This window comes from Phyllostomus hastatus, unplaced genomic scaffold (genome assembly GCF_019186645.2).
Source record: "Phyllostomus hastatus isolate PE091 unplaced genomic scaffold, TTU_PhHast_1.1 phas_scaffold_21, whole genome shotgun sequence".
Taxonomy (NCBI): domain Eukaryota; kingdom Metazoa; phylum Chordata; class Mammalia; order Chiroptera; family Phyllostomidae; genus Phyllostomus; species Phyllostomus hastatus.
In genome coordinates, this window is record NW_025334017.1 from 38,490,162 (window position 1) to 38,511,387 (window position 21,226).

Here is a 21,226-nt window from a genome sequence, read left to right on the forward strand (position 1 = left end):
ATAGATTTTTTTACCTGAATAAGTGCTGTTTTGTCATAGTCTCTGCGATGCTGATAAATACACTGGCTGATGACAGCATACAAATTTTCCAGCTGAAAAATATTGTATTCTTGACTCTTTTGAACAGCAGTCTTCAAAAGATTCTAAAAGAAAATATGAGTGTTTACATTTGAAAGATAATTTATCTTTGAGATATTTCAATTTAGAAGATCTTGAGAATTTTTAGCATATAAACCAGAGAAAGGGCAGACCAAGTCATTTGATGTGACATGGCAGCCTCTGACAGCGGCCCTGTAATTTAGCTGTAGTTAGTTAACTTTATCATTATTCTCTGATACTGGTTTCTGCCCTGGGTAACTCCCATACTAAAAACTATAGCTGAGGAGGCTGCCAATTTCAATTCTAGCCACACATCTCTATAGTCAAATTAAAAAATAATCTCAAACTAGATTAATAAGGAAAAGGGCAACATTTTTTTTGCAGGATATTTTATTGCACTACAACTAATTCCATTATGTGGAACAGAAAGAGAAAGAACGTAACTGGTGAATTACCTTACTAGTTCAGGGTTCTTTTTCTTATAAAAACTATCTTCCATCTGCTTAGTGGTTTTTTCTCATGACCGAAATGGACTCATTGGATTTCTGTGATTCCTCAAGTCTAGCCCTACCAGGACATGCCATTACCTCATAAAACATGTCATTATGGCTAAGTAAAAACTAACTAAAATAGTCATAGGTAATAATCATAAAAACAATGTACGGGATCAATGATGTAGACAAGTCTGCTAAAACTATAATATCAACATACTAGCCACCTCCAACCCTCACCTTATGAAAGTTATTCCATACCAAACTTATCCTTTAATATTAAAGGATAAGTAATAAAGGATTATAATATTAAAGGGTTAAATAATAAAAGATCATTATTTATTACATGCCAAATTGATACAATATACTACTATTACAGTCCTCTTTTGGTGGGTTATGTTACTAATCTGCACAACAACAGCATTACAAGTTCAATTTACATACCTTTAATCGCTCGTGGTCCACAACAAGTGAAGGTGTAGGCTGAGAAAGAATCGCCAAAGCCTTTTCAACACTGATGAGCTGCTGCTGCTCCACTTGGGAACGTCTAGCACGAGTCATCCGCAGAGTCCACATTTCTAGAATGAATAATCGAGTAACATTATTATTTGGCTCACAGACATTATAATGCCTAAAATAAATATCAGGTAGATGAAATTGCAGGACACTTTTAGTAAGACACAAATATCAATTCTGGTATACTGATTCTGCTATAAGATTAAGATGTTGCCACTTACACATTCAAAAATTAAGAACATTTGAGAAATATTTCTCAAATTGAGTATTTTAGGGGATCCTCAAATGTCTTCTACTTAAGCATAAGGCAGAATTTAAGAGCTGCAAGGGACCTCAGTAATCTAGAATAGGGATTGCAAATTACCACCCACAGAACAAATCTGGCCTACTACTATAAAGTTTTATTAGAACATAACCACTCCCATTTTACACTGGCATGTCAGTATGGCTTTTCTGGTAGGGTTAACTAGCTGTGACAGCTACTATATGGATAAGTATTTAATATCTGGCCCTGTGCAGAACATTTGCATATCCCTGCTCTAAAAGAATCTACTCACTGATAGATGAAAAAACTGAGGCCAAGAGAGGTGAAGACTTTTCTAAGGTGAACACACCTAATTGTTAGCCCAGACAAGAACCCAAATCTCCTGACATGTAAACAAGGATATGTGTCCTTTAAAAGGTGTGTCCCACAAAATAGTGTCCTTTTAAAGATCATAACAGAAAAACAAAAGAACTCTGAACCCAAACAAAACATGCTAAATTACATAGTTGGAAGATTAACATTTAAAATACCCACATTGGAAAGACTGTATCTTAGTACATTCTGCTGTAATTACTCAAACACACTGGAACTCATTTCAAGGAAGTCCTTGAAAAGGATTTTCTTACAGCATATAAACCACTGAAGAAAACCAGTCTCATTAACTTAGTTAATAATTTTTATTGGCCAAAACAAATGTTTGACCCTGTTACTACTCTTTTTACTTTGTAAAACCAAATAATGTTTGCCTTTACTGAAGAATAAAACAAATCTGTCAAAGATCCAGGAAGATCCAGATGGAAGACAATTCTCAATAAAGATCTAACCATGTGAACAGAGGAATGATAGGAGTGAGTAACGGTTGTTCTACATCACTCAGCAAGAGCCATAGGAAACTGTTTATCTTGCTTAATGAGAGGGTATCCTGCTACCTTTAGCCAAGAACTATATAGTCAAAGCACTTTGCTGAACGCTTTAGATGAATTATTTATCCAATCCTCAAAATATCTCATTACTTGCAACTATCTACCACAGTTTTGCAGAAGAGAAAACTGAGCCTGACACGTCAAGAACCTTGCCTGAGGCCACAGGCTACTAGGTAGTGGACTAGGGGCTCAAATCCAGGTTTGTAGGATACCACAGTGTGCTTTTAACAACAGTGATTTACTAGCGTAATAGTTATTAAACGAAGATAATACTATATTTCCTAACGAATTAACACCTACACTATGAAAGACAAGGAAAAAGGAATAAATTGAGATGATAATTAGCCACTTAAGAAATCTCACTAAAACATCTTTTAAAATTAGTAAGTTGTTTGAGACTTACCTTTTGCTTCATTTTCATCAGATATATTTATTAGTTGAGAGCTTAAAGCATCTCCATTGCAAGCAATCTTATCTTTTTTCAATTCTGTACATGCTGTAGCCTTCCCAGATTCAAGTTCTTTCTCAATATTACAGGTACTTGAATTATTTCCCAAATCTATTTTGCTTTCAGAGCCATTTTGCTGCATCTCATTTTCTTCCATTGAAGACTCTCCTGTGTTACCGGTTTCGTTGGGGTCAACACTTGTATCGTGATTTTCCTCTGTATCACTCTCAATTTTGTCATCTGTGACATTCTGGCTACCATCTTTTGCTTGTGAAATCTTTCTTCGTTTTGTTATGGTGCCTAAGTACCACTTTGACTTTTTGCGGATTTTTCTCTTCAACTGAGCTGCAGAGAATTGAAAACAAAACAAAAGGAATAAAGAACTTTCAACAATTTTCTAAAGTCTAAGTACATGGAGGAAAAAATACTGATATAGAATAGAGAGTTTAAGAAACCACCACAGTTTTGAGTGGTTGGAATATAGAAACAGAAGTATATAGTACTATGAAAAAGTAAAGAAGTGGGTAATGATCTATCATTCTGAAGTGTCTGAAGTTACCTGAAATAATTTTTTAAAGTCTTGAATAATTTTAAGGAGGGCAATGAATGATCTGCTGCATATATTAGTAAGAACACTTTGACAGTAGCTTAAGGAATGAACCAGAGAAAAGGCAAGATTAAACATGGCTTAGAATTAGTGCCTGCCATACAGCAGGAACTGTCCTAAGTCTTTCATATGTACTGAGAGTCACTGAAATTTTACTTTTAACCTGATCAGGTTTGTTACCATTACCAACATCATTTTACAGAGGAAGACACTAAAGCACACAAAGATTAAACTTTCTAGACCAGATACAGTATAATCATATTGCAATATTATGCTTTGAGATTCATCTATACTATTAAATGTAGTTCAAGTTTCATCATTCACACTGCTGTATGTAATCCACATTTTCCCATTCTACTGTAGATGGGCATCTGGGCTGTCCCAAGTGTTGGACTGTTAGGAATATTTGTTTTATGAACATTCCTGTGTGTGTCTTTGGTGAAGGTAATGCATTCAGTCCTGTTGCGTATATAGTAGGAATGGATTGTTTTAAGGGAGTCATTTTTTATGTCTTCAACTTCCATATGTATATACTTGCTTAAAGTTGATTTGACCAAGAACCTTCTGATAGTAGAGGTCTCTTACTGGTTTGCCTCTTCACTCTTTCTTTCCCTGCTGCCTCTTCCCATTTTTACAAAAGCAGGGCTTACTCTATCTATCTCAAGTCAATTACCCTGGAATAGACAAACCTGCAATACAATAAGAGAAAACTCCAACCCCAGTAAAACACATACATGTATTTTTAAAATTTCTGTTTAAAAGTACTGGAGATCTAATGAGGCATTGAGAAATTATGACAACCAAATCTGGAAAAACAAATGAAAAGCTGAGAGGCTAAGAAACTGAGAGTTTCACATTCATGGGGCTTAAAGAGCAAAAAATGGAAGTATGACCCTGCCAAGGGAGAGGTCTTTGGAAAACACACAGGCTTTGGATTGGTGCCCTGTAAAGTTATACTCTAAGAATAAAGAGGAACAGAAAATGACCAGGATTTTTAAGAAATGAAAATCAGTTTCAAATCAAGTCAATCCACAATTAAATAAAGGTGAACTGGGACTGCAAGAGGACATCATTACAACATAGATTTACTTTAAGAATGGAAACTTGTCTCAATATTCACAAAATCAATGTAATTCACTACCTCAATATAAATAAAGGAAACCTAGGGAGAAAGTAAAGAGCATTGGAAGAGCATAAAGATGATAATGTTGTAAGTAAAAATTACCCAAGTGTGCACTTACCAGGAGTGCTGCAAGCCACAGGAATACTGGGTGTCTTTAGCTTTTCATTCTGCTCTGGATCTGATCTTTTATCACCAGCGGGAGTGGAATTTTGCTTTGGCATCACATGGTAATAAGATGGGGCATATTTGGAGGAACTACAACCTTATAAATAGATATGATATGTCAAATCAAAATTTCAAATTTCAAAATTACCCCAAAAATTAATTAAAAGGGCTTACACTACACCAAAAGCATGTTTTTTTGATGCCAAATTATTTTCCTACCTCTCTTCTTTCTAGATTCCTGAATTTCTTCACAAAGCTTCTCAAAATCTTCATCAAGTTCTTCTTTAATTATTGCATAGGCAGTATCTCTTAAAGCACAGGCTCTGTGCCTAATGAGACGATCTGAGAAATAAAGTATTTAAAATTTTTTCAACATTTTTGGTTAAGACTGTAGCCATTACCATTCTTTTTTTAGTTTTACCATGAATAGTAACAGTTACTAAAATTGTGTTATTCTCTTCTTTGTGCCAATTTAGTGTTCTGGACATCTAATTCAATATGGCAGACTAAATCCAAATAATTTTATTGCTATGTTCTATCCAGATCCCTTTGAAGTATCAGGAAAAAAACACAGAAATCAATCAATAGTAAGGCTAAACAACATTAATGACCCCCCCCAAAGAAATAAATAAATAAAAAGCAACCCAGAAAGGAAGGCTATCAGTGTCATTAGTGAACCGGAATGTAAAAGATTTTTGGAAGCGATATAGGGAATGTTACTGCATTGACAGAGAAACTAAGCAAAGATAATGAAAGAACAACCCTATACTAGGAAACACTGGATAAAATCTTAAACTGAGTCCAACTACTGTAAACTGGAATATGCTGAGGCAGAAGGCAGAAGTCAAGAGAATACAAGCTTGACTGAATGGTGCATCAGGCTCTCTCACAGGGAAGTAGGCTGCAACATTCACACCCAAGGTGCAGCTATGATATCAGAAGAGATGTTGGAAGGGGCTTCTAACAGCATCTGTGCCTGAAGAAAGCAAGGGCAAAGTTGAAGCATTGGTTTCTGAGGTGCAGGAGCATGAGAATCACCTAGGAGCTGGTCAGTAATGCAAATTCTCAGGCCCTCATCCTCTATCTACAGAATCAGAAACCCCAGAGATGGGTCCAGCAACACGTATCTTAACAAATCCTTTAGATTCTGACAGTTGATAAAGTTTGACCACCACTGGTCTAAAGTAATTTTAGGCTGCCACATGGACAGAAAGAGAAGCAGCAGAAGCAGCAGTAGCAGCAGCAGCAGCATGACTGCAACCAAACAGAAAAAACCCTCTGCTTCCCAAGTAAATCCTTCCTTCCACAATTAAACATCACTCTAAGCTTGGTAGCCTGTTTTTCACTGTTTACCTCCAGGATCCTGAACTATATATAAGGAAAAGCCTAGGGAAAGTAGGGTGGAATACTAGTGAGCTTTTCAGTTGCTAAAGAAACTCAGTAGGTCTCTATGCTAATCAGTCTAATTTATAAGTACTACCAACTGCAAAAGCCAATGTACTGGAGGTGAGAGTTAATGCAGAAAATGGACTATTAAAAATATATTAGCCACTAGAAATATTAAGGACACTGCATCCATAAAACAAGAAGCTAAAAAACAAAAGTGAGAAAAATTATTTTTGGAAATGAATAAGTTTATCCCAAATATGTAAATATTTGAATGCATAATTATATACATGAGCAAATATATAATTTTATTATTAATAGATTACATGAGGGTAGAATGGGTATATGCAAAGAAAAGGTTTGGAAAGATAGCCTCAAACTTAACAGTGTCCACCTCTTGAAGAAAGGAAATGGAACACTTTGGTACTGTGAATGTAGAATGTTTACTGTATAGTAGCACCCGTTACCAAATCAAACTTCTAAGTGTTAGCTGCCCCCATTCCGCCCCGTGAAAAAAAACTCCCTAATGCTCACCTCCAGGATCTCTATCTGGATTGTATTCTAAAGCATTACTACATATTAGATCAATATCACTCAAATAGTCTTTCACAGTCAGATACTTGTGGAGATCAATTTTACTGATTACAGATGAAAGGTCCATTGGTTGCTTTATTACAGTCACATAATCAGGAACCTAAAATTCAAGCAAACGACCAAATCACTAAATTAACTCTTGAACATAGAAACGTTTGAGTAAAGTTTCTTTGCCAGGCAATATAGGAGAGAATAAATACATAAGAAATAATGGTATTATATTAATATGAAAGCTTTGACTTATTTAAGGCTAGTTTTATTTTGCATGTATTCTTATTCTTGGGAGACTATATCTCCAGTTACATTCTATTCCTCTTTCCTCAACCAAATGTCACCTATCTTTCAATGTAAACTTAAAAGCTCATTCTCCAGCTCACTCTAACTGTGTAGATAAGTATCATTAAGGCATTAAAAAATTGCTTCTAGAATGTTTGGGTTGAGCAAATTTAATTGTCTATTCTCTGCAGAAAAGAAAAATGTGTTAGATAGCTACTGAAGTATCCATGTGCTTAGACACTATTTGGTATGTTTCTATATAAGAAAACAAGTTCAGCCCTGGTTGGTATGGCTCAATGGATTGAGTGCTAGCCTGCGAACCAAAGCATCGCCAGTTTGATTCCCATTCAGGGCATATGCTTGGGTTGCGGGCCAGATCCCCAGTAGAAGGTGCGAGAGAGACAACCACACATTGATGTTTCTCTCTCTTTCTCTCCCTTCCTTCCCCTCTAAAAATAAATAAATAAAATCTTTAAAACAAAAAAACAAGTTCAGAGTATAGACAGAGAACCACATAAACTATTTAAATAGTCTCTAGTTTTGAAGCATTATAGTTTAGAATATATTTGATCCAAAGTTTAAATTAATACCTCATCGGGGTCAACAGGTTTAGTAAATATCCTGAAACGCTTGTCAATAGCAAGCCTATGTGTAACATTTCTTAAGAAAATCCTCAGTTCTCTAAATGTATCTTCTTCTTGTTCTTCTAGCCGTTTCACTTCTTCTGCTGTTAATGGTCTTGGTTCAGGTGGTGGTGCCACTGGGAGTACCTCCAAGGCCTGTAAAACTTCACATAAATGGAAGATTTTTAGTTGTTACTCTGTCATTATATCAAGTGTGACAAATGATGTAGCGCACATGGTAGTCTGGCTTTCAGGGGTAATCCTCCTTACATCTGCCAGGAAGCATAGAATTTGGAATACTAAAGTGCTACCATCATCTCTACCTCTGTATTCCCCCAGCAACAACTGGTAACTTCTAACTGGAATACTCATTCCCAAGTCATTGCCTCTGTTCCATTTTAAGATCATTTAAGGGGCTATTAAAACTTTGAAAGTACCTTATGGGTATTTCCAGGACAAGAATATTTTTACTATTAAAACGTCTTCTTGCTCTGGCTAGTGTGTCTCGGTGGTTTGAGTGCTGGCCTGAGAATCAACAAGTTGCCGTTTCATTCTCAGTCAAGGTATATGCCTGGGTTGTAGGCCAGGCCCCCAGTTGGGGGTATGTGAGAGGCAACCAATCAATGTTTCCCTCCCTCTCTTTCTCCTTCCCTTCTCCTCTCTCTGAAAATAAAATCTTTAAAAAAAATTTTTTAAAGTCTTCTTTACTAGTTAATTTTTGAACTAATGAAAAATGATGGTATGTTTTAAATATAACAACAGCTTAATTTTGTTTAAACAGATATGCACTGAGTATTCAAAACAACAACAACAAAAGGAATATGAGAGTAATGCCCCAATAAGTTGGCAATCTACTATTAAGAAAGAGATATAATTACTACATTACTATATCATATTAGTAGTATGAAAGGGCAAAAAATTAATTTTCCCTAGATATGTTACGGAAGAAAAAATGGGTTATACCAGAAGAACAAGAAAATAAAGGTTCCTTAGGTAGAGATGGGGATGAGGAAAGAAGCATTACTGACAGAGAGCAAGCATGAACGAATTTATGAAAGGGCAGAAATATGTGTGTACGGTTTAAAGACAGAGTGCTTTGTAAGGAAAGAGGTGGGAGAAATGGGATAATGAAAGTGCCAAAAATGGGCTTAGATAGCAGATTGGGCTATTCTATGAAGTTAGGCCCAAAGTCCACAAAGACTAAAACTATACTTGAAAGGTCTTGTGTGCTTTACGAACGTTAGTCTATTTGAATGAGGGAAAGAAGTCTATTTAAGCTGTAGAGGTATCAATCTCATGCCCAAGGTTTTAAGCTTGTGTTATTAGAAGATGGAGAGGTCATTAACTAATATTTTATTCCCATTTTCTCAAAATTATTATATATTAACTTTGATATAGGAATTAACCTGCTTTCTTTTTTGATAGAGGAGGCATAGCAGCTTGTTTGATGATTAAATCTTCAAAAAATTTTGTCCGTTCTTCTTTACCAGGTAACTGGACATCGAAAATTTCTCCATAATCATGGATAAATAATTCTTGCACCTTAAAATAAGAAAATAAATGCAGCAGTAGGTTATTATACACATTTTTTATGATAATCCAAATTGTTTAATAGAGAATTTTTAAAACAATCTTTTATATGTTGAGTTTATAAATAAACCAGGTATATAATAGATTAAGAACTAAAAAAAATGGGATCTTTAAAACTCAAGATTCTGGTAACTGACATGGTAATATTTACTTAAAGGGTTTTGTTGAAATCAATTAATTCACTTTCACAGCCCAAAGTAGAATATGAGAATGAGTGGTTGTTCAGTAAGAACTAAAAATGAAAAATAACAAGTGCTGGTGAGGATCTGGAAAACTTAGAACCCTTGAGCCCGTAGAACTGTAAAATAGTGTCATCATTAATGTTCAGTTAACAGTCATCGTTAAAAACAGTACACTGATTCCTTAAAGATCTAAACACAGAATTACCATGTAACCCAGTATACATATATGAAAGAACCGAAAACAAAGACTTAAAGAGATACTATAAACCAATAATGACAGCAGGAATATTCACAATAAATAAGAGCTAGACAATCCAAAGGCTCATCACCGGATAAAATGGAGAAACAAAATGTCACACGTACTCATACAATGTAATATTAATCAACTTTAAATAGAAATAAAATTTTAACAAATGCTACAATATGCATGAATCTTGAAAACACTGTGCTAAGTGAAACAAGCCATTCACAGAACCAAATCTATATTATTCCACTTATATGAGCTGCCAAAGAAAACAAAGGCAAACACATCCCAAATGAATATTTCCAAACAAACCTAGACCCTTCCCAGTATAATTCTTAGATGATAATAATGTTAATTCCTCATGATGCTTGCATACTTTCAGATATATGTGAGATAGAGAGATCTATATCCATAGTTTTTTCGTTTTTCGCTTTGCAAGGTCGTCTGTGCACCAACATTATAAAATGTTCTCTAATACACTATGGTATAAACATTTTCCTCCTATTATCTCAATATCATTCATGAAATGTGTCTATTTTTACTAATTAATTTACTAAATGACTGTATATAAAAAGTGTATTAATGACTAATAGACTATATTCCACTAATCCATACATTCTAGTGCAAATCCAGGTTTAATTACTAACTTTCTGGTATGCTTTAATACAGAGTCCGGCAGAAGTAACACCTGCTTGAGTGTGGTTGGTAGGGTGTGTGAACGTCTCACACAACATGAACAGCAATTTGAACATTTCACCAAAAATGTCATATGGTGTGCTTGAGTGTGACATTGTTGTGTTACAGAATTACATGCTTATGATTCTGTAGTAAAAGATTTTGTAATAAAAAGGGGGTATTATTTGTGCCAGACCCTGTATTTGGTAGGCCAAGAACCTTCTCATTGTTTTTTAAAATTTTTCTTCAAAGAAATGTTTGAAGAAAATGTTTTTTCCCCCCTTCTACATTGAATTTTAAAATCTACTTATTTTGTTGGAATTTTTATTAAAATGTGTACCTCCCCTTCCCCTCTTCTGGTGGCCTAAAAGTAATATGTGGTATTTTGATTCTTTTATTGTTACAAGTTTTAATGGACATATCTAAGCTTCTTTTTCAACTAAACTATAAGGTTAATCAACATCTACATAGCAGGAAAAAATCTAAACATGCTTTTACTTCTTCTTCTTCCGTTATGTCCCCATGCCATTTCAAGTTCAGACTAAGACTAAATTAGTATGTCTTACATTCCTTAATTTTTTTACATCATAACTTTGTGATAAGTTTTACTATTTTCTTTGCTCACTGATTTATATGACACTTCTACAAAACAACATATCCAAGATAAATAATTCTTTAATAATTCAGTTAGGGGTTTATGGGTAATAGTTTCTTAGGGATTGTGTATTAAAAATGTCTTTATTTTGCTCTCTCTCTAAATGCTAACTTAGTCGGGCAGAAAATTATAAATTCAAAATTATTTTACTTTAGTATTTTCCAATGATACATTCATTAAGGGGTTAATATCCAAAATTCATAAAGAACTCATACAACTCAACACCAAAAGAACAAACAATCCAATTAAAAACTGGGCAGAGGACCTGAATAGACACTTTTCTAAAGAAGATATGCAGATGGCAAACAGACATTAAAAAAGATGTTCAACACCACTAATCAGAGAAATGAAAATTAAAATCACAATGAGATATGCCTTATACCTGTCAGAATGGCTATCATCAATAAATCAACCAACAAGTGTTGGTAAGGATGTGGAGAAAAGTGAACCCTTGTATATTCTTGGTGGGAATGCAGACTGGTGCAGTCACTATGGAAAATAGAATGAAGGTTCCTCCAAAAATTAAAAATAGAACTCCTGTATGACCCAGAAATTCCACTTATGGGTATATATCCAAAGAAACCCAAAACACTAATTCAAAAGAAAATTTGTACCCATATGTTCATAGCAACATTATTTACAATAGCCAAGATATGGAAGCAACCCAATTGTCCATCAATAAATGAGTAGATAAAGAAGCTATGGTACATATATGCAATGGGGTAATACTCAACCATAACAATAAATGAAATCTTACCATTTGTGACAGCATGGATGGACCTAGAAGGTGTTATGCTAAGTGAAATAAGTTAGAGAAGGACAAACACCATATTTCATTCATAAGTGGAAAGAACAAAACAAACAAACACAAAATTGAAACAGACTCATATATACAGAGAACAGACTGATGGTTGCCAGCAGGCAGGGCAGCTCAGGGACTGGGTGAAAAGAATTAAGTACAAATTGATAGTTACAAAACAGTCATGGGGATGTCAAGTATAGCCTAGGGAATATAGTCAATAATATTGTAGTAACTATGCATGGTGTCAGGCAGGTACTAGAAATATAAGGAGGGGGGAATATTTTGTAATGTATATAAATGTCTAATAACCACTATGCTATCTATATACCTGAAACTAGTACAAAATAATACTGAATATACACAGTAATTGAAAAAATTAAAAATTATTCTCCTTCAACATTTAAAAATATCGCTCAGTTGTCTCCTCAGTAGCCAGTTTTACCAATGAAAAGGTAGAAACAATTTGATTTTCAGTCTTTTCTAGTAATTTTTTCTCTTGGAAGATTTTCTTTGTACTTTTCGCATTCTGAAATTTTACATACATAAAAGCCTTTTCTATCAGTGAAAACACAAGGGGCCTTTTAAATCTGAAGACTTATGGTATTCTTTAATTCTACAAAATGTTGTATTATGTGACTATTTTCTCTTCTACATTTTTTTCTCCCACAAATCCCATTAAATGGATGTTAGACCTAAAACTATCTCGTCCATTTCCTTTAACTTTTTCCAATTCACTCTTCATCTGTGTCTGCTCCTTTTCAGCCAGCCCTATGGCTTCTTTAATTGAAAAAAATGTTTATTGATTTTAGAGAGATAAGAAGAGGAGAGATAGAGAAACATTAATGTGAGAAAACACTGATTTTTTGGCTCTCATATGCACCCCAACTGGGTATTGAACCCACAACCTAGGCACGTGCCCTGACTGGGAATCAAACCCCCAACACATCGGTATATCAGACAACACTCCAAGCAACTGAGCCACACCAGCTGGGGCAGCCCTATGGGGTTTTTAATGTTGGGGGTGTAACTTACTGTGTCTCAGATTGATTCTTTCCACAGAAGTCTGTTGGTGATATATGGATATGACTATGGTGTAGTCCTTCCTCAAATGCTTATTTATAAGCTCATCTCTGCTTTGACATTTCTGACTGTCCACTAATGCTTTTTCCGTTTAGTCTAGCTTCTAGCTCCAATGATTATGAAAGAAGCTAGCCTATATTGGAAAAAGAACGTGCCTATCATTTGTCTTCTGGGACTAGGGGCTTCCTATTCCTTCTGATATCAACAGCCATAGACAATTCACTACTCTCTCACAGTAATCCTTTGGCTCATCTTCACTGCTCTAGCTGAGGACAAACCCTGCTATTCTTTGGCATGGCCAAAAGTGAAGAAAACACAATTACCCCAAAGTTGTCCAAAGGCTCTTTCAATTCCGTCTTAGCACTGACAGAGCTAGAAATCATTCATCAGTCCTTTCTTGCACACGCTTTAAACTATGGTTTAATTTCTACTCTTTTGTCATTCATGGATTCATGGAAGTTTCCAATCCACTGATAACATTCTTTCTGATTTTTCCATATTGCTCAGAGTTGCTAGGGTCCACTCATTTCTGACCTCTTGTATATAGGAACTCTGTTTGAAGTTTTGAAATAGACAAACTTGAATGTAGCTAGTAATATTTCACACAGTATTTCTCATATACTGTAGTCCAATGCTATATTGACAGTATCACTAAATCACTAAAGACAATACAAGGCTCAAAATACTTATTTGCATCCATATAAACTAGATTATTCATTTTTTTAAATGGGCAAATTCTGGTTCTGTGCCTATTACAACATACTCTACAGTGGGGAACTGAGATATGCTACCCAGTTTACAATTTTATGCTTAGGAAATATTAATGTAACAAAAAAGAGCAGCTATTCTTTAAAAAATATCATTAAGTACAGAATTCCCACATTCTTAATAAAGTTATTCCACATTAAACTGATTTTCAACCTCCCTATATCTGTATACAGGAAGTTCTGCTAGTTTTTCTTATTACTGAGAGTATAAACTTCTTTTTATCTCTAACTTCAAAATAACTAAGAGTTTTAATTGACAATAAATACAATAAGCCAATGGTACAATGTGGCTACTAAGCAGCAATTCTTCACAGAACAGTAAATCAGAACACTGCTGGAGTACTTAATGCATTCTGGGTACAGCCTTTCAAAAGGCATATAAAGAGAAAAACATTCAGGAGAGTGACCAGAATTTTGAAGAATCTAAAAGCATGTGTAATGTGTGACAGAGCCGGCTACTGTCATAGTCCATGTTCTCTCCTTTTTGCACACACTGCTGTGTCATATTTCCTAGTCTCCCTTACAATTAGGTAGAGCTATGTGACTGAGTTTTAGCCAACATAATGTGAAAAGAAATAATATACATCATTTTCAGATCAGGCACATGAATGAGCCACTGCTTTCAGCTGGATGGAATGAAAGGAACCTGGAAAGCCACGTGATGAAAATGAGAAAACTCTCTCAGCTCAAGCGTCTAAATGACTCCATGGCGAGTAGACCTGCCAATCTAGTCACCTGCTTGGTACTGTTAAGTGAGAAAATAAACAAACTAGATAAATAAATAAAATATGGAAACATAGAAATGAAAAGAGTATTAAAACATACAAGAGTTGCCATAATGAAAATAGATTAGACAGGTTCTATATAGTACCTGGGAAACAAATGGAAATTAAGAAATGGAAGCCTCTCAAAGTAAGGTGATTTTTTAGGATCTAGAGATAACAATAGTGAAAAAAACTGTTTCAACAAAGATGGGATAACAACATAAAGGAAAGACTATGTAAGAAGAATCCAGAGCAAGATGATTAACTGAACTAAAACCCTTAAAGATTTCCCACCCTAAAAATCTGTAATATCTACAGAAGGTTGCTGAATAATGGTGTTTTATGCACCATTGTTTTCTTATAATGTTGGTGAGAAGGAAATTAACTCTTGTTTATATCAATAAGCCTAGAGTAAAACTGATTTCATCATACATTGTTTTCCTTTAAGTCATAGAACCTACTGATGACACTATGTGAGTGCTTACTGTAATTAATGTTCATTTCCCAGCTTGTTCAGCTTTCACTTGAATAATTCACAATCAACTATTAAAACAGCCCTCAGGGATGTAATCTGATCCCTCGATAACTCTCTGACCATAGTTCCTCCTACGTGCCCTTTACTCATTCTGCTGTAGCCACCCTGGCCTTCTTGCTAGAAGTGTGTTTCACACCAAACACACTTTTCTGCTTCAGAGCCTTTGTATTTGCTTTTCCTCTGCCAGAGAGTTTTGTCCTTTGAATACTCAAATGGATCACAATACCTTACATTTTTCAGGACTTTGCTCAAATGACATCTTCCTAGTAAGGCCTTACATAGCCTATTTGACACTGTGACCGTACCACACTCTTTTGGCACTGCTTAGCTAAATCTTTCTCCACAGCAATAGGTTAGTACAATATATTTATTTATTTTTATTTAATTCCACTTCAACTACAATGTAAGCCCTAAGCTGATACAATTTTTTGTCTATAGTTATATTCCTTTTGCATAAAATGATACCTAGCAGAGAATAAGCACTCAAGAACTATTTGTCTAACAAAATATTTGAATTTAACTTCCTACCAATTCTCTAAACACTACAAACCAATTTTGTCAAAGGTATTGCAAAACTGATTACATTCATCATTAAATGAAGGCATACAGAAGCCTACAGTATGCTTATTATATACTCTGTTGATGCAGACCCCGACTCTTGGGGTCCGAGTCATTATGGATGAAATGAGACATTCACACTGATTACAGAATTCGGTGGAGGAAAAGGGATGGCATGGCTTTTCTCTCAAGGGGAGCAAAAGCCTTGGCCCTGGATTCAAAGAGCTTTTACTGGGTACATTACAATAAGGTCCTCATTAACTATGCACAGGCTAGCTTTAGGTGGTTACCTTATACAGAAAACAAAGGAGAGGATGCTGGTAGTCACAGAAGAGGGATATTTGCAAATGAAAAGGCAAAAGTAGCTGGACAGTTACACTCATCCTTGGAAGGTTTAGCATGGTTTTTAGGAAGTTGCTTTGCAGTAAATGTCCTCAATTCAGGGTGAGGGAGTTTTAGCAAAAAGCAAGACTCAGCGGCCTAGGTACACTGCAGGCCTGATTCCCCTCGGGGAAACCTATCTGTGGGCGTGGGTCCTGTGCATCTCCCAGTGGGAGTTGGGCCCACACCACACAGAGCAGCCTCCCACACTCTGGGAATAGAAATGGGGAAAAAAAGTCCCCGACTTCACATTCAGCTAGGAGAGACAAACAAACAAATTCATATTTAATATCAAGGAAAAGATAAAAAGAAAGCAGAGCAAGGAAAAAGAGAGTGATGGGCAGAGGAACTATTGCTGTAACTGAGAAACTAATCAGGGAGGCATCTCTGAGGTGGTACCTGGGCAGAGACCCAAGGAAAGTAAAGCACCATGCCAGGCAAGTATCTAGGAGAAGAGTACTCCAGGCAAAAGAAACATGAACTATTATTCATTATTGGTACTTGTCTAAATCGTCATGAAGTTGGATAGCAATTTGGTACCATCAAAAATATTCAATGTGCATATTCTTTAACTGAACTACAGTTATTCCACTTTTAAGAATGAATGCTAGAAACCATATAGTAATGTTTGTACAAATTAAAACCCATGAATGCAAAATATGTAAAGAAATAAAACCTAGGGATGTCTACTATAGCACTAAACTAGAACAACCAAATACCTACGGACAAGAATTTGGATAAATATGTTGTGGTATATCAAGACAATGGAAAAAGCCATGTTGCTATTAAAAGGAATAAGAGTTATGTATGGAAGAATATATAAAATATATAAAACAAATTGCAGAATACTATGTATTACATAGTATTCAATTTTTGGAAGAGAAAAAATTTTATAATGTAACCTTACTATACACATACACATATACATACACCATGCTAACTAACAAGCACATATACCAAACAGTTAACAATGCTGTCTTTCCTAAGAAAATCTTTATCATTTTATTCACTTCTGAAGCATTTGGAATTTTTACAAGTTCTTATTACTGTAGTACAAATAAATTTCTTTTTAAAGCACAATAATTTTGCCCTTACAAATTACCTCTTCTGGAAGAGCAGAATGGGGTTTGTCAGAGGTAGCAAGTAGTAAAACTGGAGCAAATGAAGGAATATTCTGTAATAATGTGATAAATGTGGCTTTGAGTGTTGGTCCAACTATTTCCCACCACAAGTGGATATGGGGAACATACACTATACTTGGTGCTGTTCTCTTAGCTTCACGAATCATCTAGCAAACAGAAAAAAAAATTTACATTCAGTTAAGAAGTCAGCACATCAGTAATGCTATGCTTCCCCCAACCCCACAAGCTTATTTATAAATGTTTTGTCTCATATTTAGAAAACATAATTGCTTCAAGCAATTAGAAGACAGCTCAAGAAATGTAGGAGACTGTTCTGCTGTAACAAAGGTTAAGTATAAAAATATAAAACACCTTTTCATTAAAAAAATTTTAAATATAGAAACAGCAAAAACAGAAGCAGAAGAATACCTGAGTACTTAGAACACAGCAGTCACTGTTTTAAGTATAATTCTCACAACAGCCATACACTGGAAACAAAATTATTTTCCCCATTTTAGGCGGAGAGATCTAATAATTCTCCTATGGTCACTTAGATATTTTTTAATGACTAAGAAGTTACGCATTAGTTTTATTTTATAAACCTAAAGTTACAAATCAGGAAACAGAACAAAAATGTACAAAAAATTGAAGCAATTCTAGACTTTGTCTAGACTGCTTTGCCTTACAGCTTATCTGTCTGGGTAACAATGAATGACCTGGGCACACGTTTCTTCAGGAGATGTAGCACTGACTCCAAAAAGAACAGGAATGTCCAATGTGTATACTGCAAGTTTTTCCAAAGCATGGATGACAGCTGGTGCCAAATGAGAACCTTGACCAAATCCTGGTTCTCCCACTATCAATATTCTTGGTCGAAAAGAAATAGGTTGATAACAAGCATTTCTGAAAGAAATGAGTAATAAGCAATGTTTTAGAAAATAAAAAGTTTACATTTTTCTCACAAATTACCAACTATGAACTTACATAAGTCAAAAATTTCAAATATTTTGTTGGCCAATCATAACAACATGGCTCACATGGTTTTTGAAAAAAAATTACCCTCCACAGATGTTTAAGAATAATTATACAGTGGAATTTCTACTATAGTAACAACTGCAACAAGAAATTTCTTTTTTATATTTCAACCTAAAAAACAGCAGATTAGTTGGTATCTTATATTTCAAACACCATCTCATTTAGTTTTAGGGAATTTACACACCAAAATAATAATAATAATAATAATAATAACAATAATAATAATAATAATTTACAAGGAAAATGTACCTATTCAAATGAAGAAAATTAAAATTTTCTTTAGCCTTAGTAAAGGAATTTTGAGAAAGCCCATTTTCACATACTGATGGAACATCATCATCACTGTATGCCAAGTCACTTTCCAACAGAGGACAAGAAATATCTATTAAAAAAAAAAAACAATTGTACATTAGTAACTTTTCTAGATTGCAAAGCAAACTTTTATGTAATTCTTCAGTTAGCAAACCAGTGTACTTCAATGACATTTTTAAAGAAGATTTTACTTATTTAATTTTAGAGAGGGGGGAGGGAAGGAGAAAGAAAGGGAGAAAAACATCAATGTGTGGTTGCCTCTCACGCACTCACTATTGGGACCTGGCCCACAACCCAGGCATGTGTCCTGACTGGGAATCGAACTGGAGACCCCTTAGTTCCAGGCCCACCATGCTCAATCAGTACACTGAACTACACCAGCCAGGGATCAGTGACATTTTTTAAACACTCAAAAATATTACATAGATATGAATAACGAAAACAATTAAGTCCTCATTTAACGTCATCAATAGATTCTGTGACTTCAAGTGAAACCATGTATAAAGAAAACAATTTTACCATAAGCTAACTGACATAAACAAGAGTTATATCCTATAGCACTTCATTATTATTATAATAAAATGGTGTTGAATAAATCAATGTTATCTGAGAACCTGCTGTAAATATAAAAATGCATTCCAAATTTAAAATAGATTAAGGTAAGGGCAATTCCTGAAGTATATTTCTTTCAACCACCCAAGAAAAGCATAACCAAATTCCTTTCAAGAAACTGTGCATAAAAAGTATTGCTGAGAATTATAAAACATTTAACTTTACTAATTATAAAAACTAGCTTTAAGTAATCAACCAAGTCTCATACCAGAGTCTAATGCTTTATTTGTTCTGATTTCCGCATGTGGAAATACTCTCTGCAGGGCTTCTAAGATCTTGTGAACAGTGCTTTGCAGAAGTGGTTTCACAATGGTGGACAGTGCCTGCCCAGGTGATGTCACAGCTCTTTGGGAGGCTGGTATCATCTTTTGCATAGCCACCTCAAAATCCTTAGCTGAGATATTAATCGAAGAGAGATCCAACTGTAGTTTCTCACTAGTGGTATAGATCTGTGGGTAGCGTCGACGCAGAGCACATAAAGCAGCCTCAGAGCATATTGACTTAATATCTGCACCACAGTAGCCTACCAAGAAAAAAAGGTAAATTACTATCCTATTAGCATAACTAGGGTTAAAATTAAGTCAGCCTAACAATACAGTAGCAAAATATTTAAGTGTAATAAGGCTAAAATCTCTCATTTACTTAGTAAACTTATACGGTGGTGATAATCATCAACAAATCAACTTTTGTGAGTGAAATATGCAAACACTAATATAGCACAGGGCTCAAGAACAAGAGTTTTAAAACCACAGATAAGGTTCAAATTCCAGTTTTTCATTTCCGAGATGTGTAAACTTTGGAGAATCATTTATGCTCTGTCAGCCATTTCTACATCTGTAAAGTGGGGATGATGTTACCTACTTTACAGGTCTGATGTGAGAATTACCTGAAATATATGTAAAAGAATGCTCAATAGGATGACTAGGAAAATGTACACAATCAGTGAAAGATAGTTATTCTTATTGTCTATTTTGCTCTCAAATTTCCCAACAGCAGATTTGTCAAATATCTCTAATATCTGGAACTTTGTAGTAAGAAAACAGGTAGACATGAGAAACAAAGATAACCTTGTATTTCTTTACATATAACTTTGCAATGCTACAACTTGTTCCATCTTTGAATTGCATATATTTCTTAATGCTTAAAAGCAATGCTTACCAACACAGTTTTCTGCTAGTTCTTCTAGAAATATGTCCAGTGGTTTAGGATTCCAATCCCTTGTGTGAATCTTTAGAATTTCTTTTCGAGCCTACAAATAAAAACATTTTTTTTACATCTATAATAAAAAAGTGTTACTCAGATTAGAATAATTTCAATTTGAAATACTCTTATCTCAAATGTTGAAGATATTAGTACCTAAATAAAAATATAAACAGTAAAAAAAAAAGATGTATTTGTAAAAGGTTAAGGAATTTATATTAAAGAGATTTACATTTATAGTACTCAAGTTCCATTCATCACAAATGTTAATGAAAAAAAAGTAACTACTGAACTACTGTTCATTCTGGTACATGTTAAGAACTATTTTTAAGAATATTGACAGCTCTGCTATATTTTCTTCTATTTATTTATTTATTTTTAGAGAGCAGGGAGGGGAGGGAGGAAGAAAGAAAAACATCGATGTGCCAGAGATACTTCAATCAGTTGCTTCTCATACACCCCCAACTGGGGACCTGGCTGGCAACACAGGCATGTGCATTGACTGGGAATCAAACTGGTGACCTTTTGGTTTGCAGGACAGTGCTCAATCCACCAAACCACACCAGCCAGGGCTCTATTATATTTTCTTGCTTGGTTTTCCAAAAAATAAGTGGCTTTAAAATAACATGATGGCACCCATGGAAAATCCAAGGTTAACAAATTGGCTAAAGAGTGACTGTTCATTAGGCAATGTGTTCTAAAACAAAACAGAGTTGTATGATTTGTATTATTAACATCTAAAGTCTTTGCCTAAACTGAAAGACTTTAAAGAATATTTTTAGGACGGCACGATGTGAAAAAAAAAATTTACCTGACTTATTTAAATAGAGTAATACTTCTCTGTAAATACATACATACATGTTTGGGTGTTAATCATATAACTTTGCTTCAGAACATACAGAATTCAATCTTCAAATTTTTACTGTACCAAGACTTATTGATGATAAGGGCAACATATTTTGCCAAAATTTGAGTGGTGTTAATTGAGTTCTTACATCTTTATCAGGTAAGCTGAAAAGAAATTCTCTATCAAAGCGACCAGGCCTTCGTAAAGCAGGATCAATAGAATCCAGTCTGTTGGTAGCACCAATGACCACAATTTCTCCTCTGCTGTCCAATCCATCCATAAGCGCTAGCAGGGTGGAAACAATAGAACTAAATTTAAAAATAAGAGAGAAGAGATTAATTGATTGAATG

The 21,226-nt window shown here is 34.8% G+C and overlaps 1 protein-coding gene across 1 annotated transcript in view; it reads right to left on the reverse strand.

Annotated features, from left to right (window-relative positions):
• The window catches only part of ATAD2 (ATPase family AAA domain containing 2), a 63,955-nt gene that overhangs the window by 2,064 nt on the left and 40,665 nt on the right, over nt 1-21,226 (reverse strand). The window contains exons 14-27 of the mRNA XM_045861331.1: nt 21,025-21,184; nt 19,988-20,078; nt 19,038-19,352; nt 18,155-18,287; nt 17,587-17,773; nt 16,852-17,037; nt 8,923-9,058; nt 7,484-7,680; nt 6,558-6,717; nt 4,857-4,979; nt 4,591-4,734; nt 2,698-3,087; nt 1,035-1,168; nt 15-143 (exon numbers count right to left, since the gene is read on the reverse strand). Coding sequence (XP_045717287.1) covers nt 15-143; nt 1,035-1,168; nt 2,698-3,087; nt 4,591-4,734; nt 4,857-4,979; nt 6,558-6,717; nt 7,484-7,680; nt 8,923-9,058; nt 16,852-17,037; nt 17,587-17,773; nt 18,155-18,287; nt 19,038-19,352; nt 19,988-20,078; nt 21,025-21,184 — 2,485 coding nt within the window. The remainder of the gene's footprint in view (nt 1-14; nt 144-1,034; nt 1,169-2,697; nt 3,088-4,590; nt 4,735-4,856; nt 4,980-6,557; nt 6,718-7,483; nt 7,681-8,922; nt 9,059-16,851; nt 17,038-17,586; nt 17,774-18,154; nt 18,288-19,037; nt 19,353-19,987; nt 20,079-21,024; nt 21,185-21,226) is intronic.